Source organism: Charadrius vociferus, unplaced genomic scaffold (assembly GCF_000708025.1).
Source record: "Charadrius vociferus isolate BGI_N301 unplaced genomic scaffold, ASM70802v2 scaffold286, whole genome shotgun sequence".
In the NCBI taxonomy this organism is placed as follows: domain Eukaryota; kingdom Metazoa; phylum Chordata; class Aves; order Charadriiformes; family Charadriidae; genus Charadrius; species Charadrius vociferus.
The window spans coordinates 514,352-523,818 of NW_009648967.1; the positions used below are offsets into that span (position 1 = coordinate 514,352).

General features: G+C 43.1%; 1 protein-coding gene across 1 annotated transcript in view; it reads right to left on the minus strand.

The window, feature by feature from the left end:
- Nucleotides 1-5,860, minus strand: part of PCSK5 (proprotein convertase subtilisin/kexin type 5) — a 237,051-nt gene extending 231,191 nt beyond the window's left edge. The window contains 2 exon segments of the mRNA XM_009887718.1: nucleotides 5,567-5,671; nucleotides 5,783-5,860. Of these exon segments, the coding sequence (XP_009886020.1) occupies nucleotides 5,567-5,671; nucleotides 5,783-5,860 (183 nt within the window).
- Nucleotides 5,861-9,467: the final 3,607 nt, after the last annotated feature.

The window sequence follows — 9,467 nt, forward strand, 5'->3', positions numbered from 1 at the left end:
TCCTGGCTTTTCTGCCTGCCTTCTTCTTTTAAGGGATGCATCGCTCCTGAGCTTGGAGGAAGTGGTCCTTAAATATTAGCTAACTTTCTTGGGCCCCTCTTCCCTCCAGCGCTTCATCCCACAGCACCATACCAAGCAGATTCTTCAAGAGACCAAAGTCAGCTCTCCCAAAGTCCAGGGTGGTCAGCCTGCTATGCACCTTCCTTGCTGCCTCAAGGATCTCGAACTCAACCATTTCATGCTCACTACAGACCAGGCTACCCTTGAGTTTGACACTGTCTGCCAGCCCCTACTTGTTCGTAAGAACAAGGTCCAGCATAGCTCCTCTCCTCATTGGCTCCTCAACCACTTGGAGAAGGAAGTTGTCATCAATGCAACCCTAGAACCTCCTGGATTGCCTATGCCTAGCTGTGTTACCCTTCCAACAGATGTCAGGGTGGTTGAAGTTGCCCATGAGAACCAGGGCCTGTGAACGTGATGCCTCCCCTATCTGTCTATAGAGGGCTTCATCCACTTGGTCTTCTTGGTCGGGCCCACTGTAATGTCCCCTGCTCCCAATTTCCCTTTAATCCTGACCCATAGCCTCTCAGTTGGCTCTTTATCCATCCCTAGGCTGAGCTCCATGCATTCCAGCTGCTCGTTAACATATAAGGCAACACTGCCTCCTCATTTTCCTTGCTGGTCTCTCCTGAAGAGCCTGTAGCCTTCCATGGCAACACTCCAGACATAGGAGTCATCTCACCAAGTTTCCACGATGCCAATGAGATTGTAGCCTTGGAGGCGTACACACATCTCTAGCTCCTCCTGTTTGTTCCCCGTGCTCTGTGCATTTGCATAGAGGCACTTCAGCCGTGTCTTTGCTGAGGCTGACCTGGCTGGAGCAGCTGTAATTAGTTTGCGCCGCTCTCCAGGGGGCATTCCTTTCCTGGGTATTAACAGTGCCTCCCCATTGGCTCCTGTTTGTCCAGGAGCTTCTGGCTCGTCTATGTAAGACTTTGAGCATGTTGCAGCATAGCCAGCACATTTTGGAGCTAATGGCTGCAGGCCCTCACCAGCACCCTGTTCCTCTTTCCTGGTACAACATTTCTTGGCTGGTCACGGGCAAACCCGATAATATCCCCTTCCCCCGTCGAATCTAGTTTAAAGCCCTGTTAATGAGCCCTGCTAATTTTGGGGCAAAAACCCTTCTTCCTCTTTGAGTGAGCCAGCCCCCATCTGCTGCCAGCAGGCCTGGTGCCGCACAGGGCATTCCATTGTTGAAAAACCCCAAATTGTGGCAGTGACACCAGCCACGGAGCCATGTTATTAACAATCTGAGCTCGTCTGTTCCTTTCAATGTCATTGCCCGCAACGGGAAGTAGAGATGAAAAAATAACCTGGGCTCCAGATCCCCATAGTGACTGACGCAAGGCCCTAGTATCTCTTTTAATCATCCTCACACTCCGATCTGCACATTCATCGCCCCCCACATGGAACAGGAGCAGTGGATAGTAGTCCGAGGGCTGCACCAGGTGAGGGAGTCTCTTTGTGATGTCCCTAACCCGTGCCCCAGGGAGGCAGCAAACTTCCCTGAGAGTGGGTTCTGCCCTACATATCGGGCCCTCTGTCCCCCTCAGAGTTCAGTCACCCACGATTATATGCCTCCTTTTCTTCCTGGTAGCAGTGCTCTTAATGTGAGGAGCAGGCCTCTCTGGTCCTGGTGGCTCCTGTGATGTTCTAGGACTGTCAGCCTTGTTGTCATTAGCCTGTTCTACCGTGCCCAGAGCCCCATACCTGTTGTATAGTGGTACAAGGGGAGGGGATGTGGGCAAGGAGGGGGCTCGCTTGCTGCGCCTACTGCAGACTGGCCTCCATTCACCATTTTCCGGTAGGCCACTGCCTTCCATCCCTTCAGCCCTACAGGGCAAGAGGATGATATCCCTGCGGTCTTTTTTTATTTCCAGTGTCTGTTCCGGTCTCTCTTTCAAGGAGCTCAAGGCCTGGGCCCACCAGTCTATTTCTTTCTCACTCTCCCTGATACTCCTTAGTTGCTCAACTTCCTCCCTGAGCTCTGCCACCAGGCTCGGCAGATCGTCCACTTGCTCACACCTCACACAGCTGTTATTACCGCTACCACTTGCTAGTAGTGCAAGGCTGTGGCACTCTCTGCAGCCTGAGGCCTGGGTGCCAGTGTGTTTCTGAGGGAGCGCTGTCTGTTGCTGCATCTACTCTGGCAGGTGCTGAGGACATGACTTTCCGGCGGGTGGAGACCATGCCTGAGCTACTCTTACCATGTGAACCCATCTCTGGAACTGGAACTGGCAGCACCCTCAGCGACCTTCCTGCACTCCCTTCCACGTGAACTACCATGCAGGGCCCTGTTTGCCCGCTCTGGTCGCTGGGCTCCCTCGGGCTGCCTCTTATGGCAGTGGTGGAGCCGCCGTTGAAGTCGTTCTTGTTCCTGTTCACGTCAGCTGCCCTCGCTCAAACTACCGGCGCCCTGCAGATCCCTGCGTTGCCCTGGCTCTCCCCGGCTCAAAAAAGCTGAGAAAAAGCCTGTTTTTCACTGAGATCAGACGGCTCCGCTGCAGACATGCCTGCACCGGAGCTGTTCATCTTGGTGAGTCTTCCCACTTCCTTTTCACTCCTGCTCCCGTTGTTTCATGCATTGTAGCATCACCAAAATAACTTTACTGAGCAAACTCTATGGAGCTAAAGAAGGCCCTTTCATTGACCCCCAGCAAAGGCCAACCACAAGCAGCATATCAGCTGAAGAAACCAGAAACCTCTGTAATAGATTTCATTCAACGCTTAGCTTTGATGCATAGTCATAATCTCTGCTTTCAGTCCCCAAACTTCTCTCACTTTTTTTTTCTATCAACACATACGAAACACCACGTAACTATACACAGGCCTAGAAAAGATGTTGTAGACAAAGCGAAGTTTCAAATTTTCTACATGACAATCTATGTTAGGGACATTGAAGCCTTGTTTGCGCATCTCTGCCTATAACTGCTTAATCCATTTCATCTCTAAATGACAACACGTAGCATTGCTAGGCAAGGATGTGGATGATAATGGACAAAATTGTGTTACGCTGCATATCCTTTATCTTTTCATCTAAATACAAAATAATATTTGGTTCATGCTGAGAAAATTGTAAAAATGTGTAATCCACATGTCTTCAGTTTATGTTCCCTGTTGGATCTATTCATATTGTTTATAACAGTGTCAAGAGGCTTTTCCAGAAGAAAAAAATCACACCAAAGATCTTCAAAGCAATTCATTAATTAAAATCCACGATCACAAGATTTTATATTACTTATATATCTTTCCCTGTGCATTAACACAGGGAAATCAAACACTACCCACACACGTAGTTTAGAAATACTAGATTTCATAATGGTTCTTCCATTATAGGCAGGTTATTTACATAATGAATTACCACTCAATAAAAATTTGATCATTTAAAATGTCATAGAGGAGCAAATTAGTGATCCACATGTGAAGCAAGCACAGATCAAATTAATTGCATGTGCACGTTACACGGCGAGCATTTTAAGCATTAAGTAAACTACCATTAAATTATTTGGAAAGTAAACAAACCTCAGTGTTCCTTTGTTAACAAATACACATGCCATCTAATCTGCTGCAAATATTGGCATTAGATACAGTCACACTCATAAAAGTAATAGCATATAGTATTGGTCCTTTAAATTTCTCACAGCTGTGTGATTTGCCTTAATTAAGATTAAACCTTTTGTTTCTAAAAGGTCCAGCTTATATAACACAATTAAATTTCCAGTCTGCTTTAATAATCATTAAATGTTATACACACTGAGGACAAAGTGGCCTTTATTCTACAAATACATGTCCGTATGTTGACATATCTGCAGCCACATAAGAATTCCCAAGCCCAGATTCAGTGGAGTACTTACAAAGTCAATTGCAAACACTTTTGCCAGATCTCCACATTAGACTTTCGGCTTCTCCTGGGGTACAGAATTATTAACAGGGTTGAGTACCTTGCACACCCCTTACTAGAGCTTCTCAATATTAAAGTGACATTTAACAATGAATCAGAAATTCTGTACCTGCAGCAGCACAGATTTGGGACAAGACCTAAATGGCGTAATATGGAAAGTGCTAGAAAATAGATGATGGCTCTGATTTTCTGCTGTGCTCTGCCTTGGAGTTTGTCATGATTCTGGCCACAGTAGTTTGGCCTGGCTGACAGAGGTGCACAAGGGGTATCTGAAAGCTGAGTGTAACACCAAAGTTTATGGTGGTACGTGCATTTGTGTGTAAATCGGTCCAACTCTGTGCACATGGGAAACAGTGTGGACTTATGCAGATGTGAACACCTTACCTTCCTTTTCCAGTATCGCCTATTCTCTGTGTAGTGCTTGTTGTTTGAATGGTGGGTCTCAGCACTCATGGGAACAGAGAGTTTGGCCCTGATCATTTTCACACTAATACCCAAAATATGCTGCTCAGCAGAGCTGCTGGTACTCCTAGAGCGTTAAGCAGTTCTGCCCTATCAACACATGCACACAAGGGGTGAACACACTTTATGTGCACTTCCCTAGTTTTGTCCCATCCTCAGGAGGAACTTCAGCCCCAAATATGGCTTTCCAGAATGCAGAAGTATGATGCTCAACTTGTACACTGTACATCTACAGTATTTAAAACTGTCTCGTACTGATAATTTCTACTTCTCATAAATTATTTGACAAGTAAAACCTGACAAATCCTTCACAGTCAACAGTCATCATCCAAGGACTTAAAAAAAGCTTGACTCTGTTATCACCACTAAAAAGAACCAGGGACCTGGGGGTTTGTTGGTGAGAGTGGGTTGCGTGAACAGCACAAAAAAGCTAATGGGATTTTCTCCAAACTTCCTTTCTTAAATAAAACCAGAGGAAATCCAATTCTACAGTCAGTGATGAAGCTACTAACCACTGAAATTAAAAGATTAAAACAGAAGTGTGTCTTGCGTACAGGTACAAGACAATATTATACTTAACTATAACAGTTACCTATTATAGTATATACACCAAAGATATGATGCCATTCTTCAAACAGATGGTAAAATTGAGTTCAGTGTAAAATTGAGATCAGTGGGAAATGCCAAAAAATACGACAGAAAAGAGCATTCTTATTTTAATCCCTAATACACCAAGTCCAGAAAAAGACCAGAAAAAAGCAAGAGAAACTTTCCTCTGAACATCGTACCATCCCACATTGCTCATCTTCATTCTGAAAGCTGGTTGCTTTACAGGAGATCTGCAGACATGAATGTTACATATGTGCTTTTGCAGAGAAGCACAGCACAGTGATTAGTGCATTAACAAAATTCCTGTACTCCTCCATGAATAACGTTGGACCTTGTGTTCCAAGAATAGCACATACTTAATAGCATGGTATTGTCTTTGCTTTGTTTTAATGAGAAACAGAACCTTAGCGAGCAGATAGTGTGTCAGTTCTTGTAATGCTATACGCCATTCAGGTGAATGTCCTCTGGTATGACATTTCATATAAAAAATGCAAAGGCTTTTGCCTCAGACACATAGGTGGATTTTCTTACCTTTGGTTCCATTGAAATGAAGCTGTGGGTACCTCTACTTGACAGAACTGACCTTTTAATTGTTTTACTATGGTAGAAGTGGTAGTAATCCTTCAGTGTTCCAATCTGTAAGGGGAGAGAAGGAAAAAAGGAGATTTAATTTAGGAAAACCAGTTTTCTGTTTTTCATTTCTAAAAGTCTATAAATTATGCAATTTCCTGTGTGCTGAAACGTTACTTGAACCCACTGATCATCTTTCAAAAGAAGGACATATGATATGAAATGGATGGAGTGTCCTTGAGGCAGTAACTGCATAACCAAAGATTATAATTGAGCTGCTTAGTCTGGCTGTATCTACCTTTTTAATGTTTAATTTATATGCAGTACTTCAAGTAATTCTATATCAATCCATATCCAAACTGTCTTCAAATGGCAAGTATAAAAATCATCAAATGGCTATATGGTTATTAAAAAGCATTCCATCTAGTTTGCTTAAGGAAATGTACTGTAAAATGCACTAGATTCGGTTATTTATATAATTAAATTATAAAAAGGACGCTCACAGCATCAGACTATAGAACAGGAATGGGTTTCTCTTTCTGCCAAATGTGGGAAAGAAAGAAGTAGAAGAAAGAAAGATGGAAATGGTAACTTCATAGGATAATGACTATCTCAAAATACAAAATCAGTTCATGCAAAATTGCAAATTTCACAACAGTACAATAAAAATGCTACTTATTCATCCCATCAGTACACAGTAGCAATGTAAATATTAAACTAAGACCACCTTCACAATTTGGCAAAGAAATTTTCTTTTCCAGAGTCATTACTATCTAAGCATTCATAACTTGAAACTTTAGTTTCACGCACCTATAAACAAACATTCAGCCTCCTTATCTTTAGGGAGAATGTCTCTCCAACTCATTTGGACTTTGACCTTCTATTGCACTGCAAATCTTGTAAGACACAATAATTTAGTTAAAAGTTCCTTAATGATGAACAACAAAGGGACAATTAAGTTTACTGTCGTTTCAAGTTGAAACTCAAAGTGACCTCAGAAAACAGGCTTGGTTTTGCAGATAAATTTGAACGAAATCACCAGAGAGGATGGAGCAACACTGAAAACCTCTGATTTAAAAAAAAAAAACACAAACAAACAACAAAACAGTATTCTGAATTCGCATCTATAAGAATACACATGTAGGAAACTTCGGAGTTCAACAGTAAAGGTTCAAAGAGAACTGGAAATAAGCCACTGAAAAACTCCAAGAATATGCTTTTAGAATATTAGAAAACAAAAATCTTGATAAAAATGTCAATGTACACTAAGAAGAAATATTGATAGAAAATCATAATTCTCAAGAAGCACTTGAATATTTTACCTGAAAATTTAAAGATGTAAACAGTACAGGTGAATGAGGAAGAAGCTTTTTGGGGAAAAAAAAATAAAATCAACAATTTAAATTAATTTACCCAATGGGGAAAACTGCAACAGCGTCTAAGATATTAATCCCAGCCCATGCAGTTGGTTCATTGATGTCTTCATTTCAGGAAGAATGATTTATGTTTAGTTTAAGTCAAACACCGAAACATTCAGTTAAGCTGAGTTAGTTTATCATAAATTAAATAGGAATGGGTTTGACTAAGCCTAATTAAAGTATATTAGCACTGGTACAATAATTTTCATGCTGCCTTCCCTTTGAAAGGCAACTCGAGCTGAAGTGGTGCAATTCTGTAGGACGGATGAGCCCCGTTTCACATCTCAACACACATGCCCATGAATAAATCCTCCATAAACATATAAGGGGAAGTCTTCTTCAAGACACCTCAAAGAGATGCAGGACTCTAGGCCTTCTGGGGAGATCCTTGCTGACAGGAAGCTAGCCAATGTTATTCTAATTTACAAGAAGGGCAGGAGGAAGGACCCAGAATGCTACAGAGCTTTTAGCCTAACCTCAGCTCCTGGAAAAAATATGGAGATTATACTGGGTGTTATTGAAAGGGATTTAAAGAATAATGCAATCATCAGGCACAGTCAAAATGGGTTCACAAAGGCAAAGTCCTGTTTAACTAATTTGATATCCTTCTATGATAAGGTCACCCACCTAGTGGAGTAAGGGAAGGCGGTGGATGTAGTTTTTCTGGATTTTAGTAAGGCTTTGGATACTGTCCCTCACAGTATCCTTCTGGACAACTTGTCCAGCTGTAGGATGAGCGGGTTCACGGTGCACTGGGTGAAGAAATGCCAGAATGGCGGGGCTGAAAGGGTTGTAGTGAATGGGGCTACATCTAGCTGGTGGCCAGTCACCAGCAGTGCTCCTCAGGGTTCAGTTCTTAGGGCCAGAACAGGGTTCAGTATATTTATCAACGATCTGGATTCAGGAGTTGGATGCACCATTTGCAGGTTTACTGATGATACCAAACTGGGAGGTGCTGTTGATGCTCTTGAAGGATAAGAGGCCTTGCAGAGGGATCTAGATAGATTGGTGCATTGGGCTATGATTAATAGGATGAAATTTAACAAGTCGAAATGCCAGATTCTGCACCTGGGATGGATTAATGCCAGGCACAAGTATAGACTGGGAGAGGAGTGGCTGGAGAGCAGACTTGCAGAAAGGGATCCGGAGGTGCCAGTTGACATTAAGCTCAATGAGACTCAGCAGTGCACCCTCACACTCAAGAGGGCAAACCACATCCCAGGGTGCATCAAACACAGCATAACCAGCCAGTCAAAAGCAGGGATTATCCCGCTTTATTCAGCACTGGTGCAGCCTCATCTTGAGTACTGTGTGCAGTTCTGGGCCTCACAATTTAAGAAGGATGTGAAGGTCCTTGAATGCATCCAAAGGAGGCCAACAAAGCTGGTGGCAGGGCTGGAAGGAATGTCCTATGAGGAGCAGTTGAGGACTTTGGGTTTGTCTAGTTAGGAGAAAAGGAGCCTAAGGGGCAAACTGATTGCTCTCTACAGCTTCCTGAGGAAGGGGAGAGGGAAGTGCTGATCTCTTCTCCCTGGGATCCAGTGACAGGACAGATGGGAATGGTTCAAAGCTGTGCCAGGGGAGGTTTAGACTGGACATCAGGAACCATTTCTTTACCGTGACGGTGGTAAACACTGGAACAGGCCTCCTATAGAGCTGGTTGATGCCCTAAGCCTGTCAGTGTTTAAGGAGCATTTGGACAACGCCCTTAATAACATGCTTTAACTTTTGGTCAGCCCAGAATTGGTCAGGCAGTTGGACTAGACAATCATTGTAGGTCCCTTCCAACTGAAATATTCTATTCTATTCCATTCCATTCCATTCCATTCCATCACTTTTGACTACATTAACTAGAGTTTATTCTGAGTTTAACAGGCCATAACACATCGAACACAGACCTTTTGTGGACCTTGCTGTCTTCAGAATGAATTACAAACACACTCTGCTGTTTGTGCTTGTGTGTGTGTCTACATAAGCACACCCATTACTGAAACGACACAGCTCAAGCAGGTAACTGAATTTACCGCTGCACAGAACTGCATAAATAGAAAAGTCATATTTTAGGGAAAATAAACATCTGCGCTGTTTTGTGCTACACAGATCTCAATACCACCCAGTTCTCTGTGTCTTATCTTGCACTAGTTTGAGGATATTATTTATTTATTTATTTAATGACTTATTTGCTAAAGAGAAATTCTAGCTGACCTCTCTAAGGGCAACCAAACCAGCAAATTTAGGAGATTACCTAATTGCACCCCTGGAGGTCATACAGTTTAGCAGCACTAGCCACCCACAGAAGAGACTGGAGGGATCTGCATGGTCTGCCTTTCAGCAAAAGGCAGACAGCCTGAGGCTTTGTAAGGCTTGAGACCTGTGCTCCCTCTGAGACCCTGGACTTAGGAGACAGAATTAAGCATTTAGAATTAAGTGTGGTAATTGTAGCG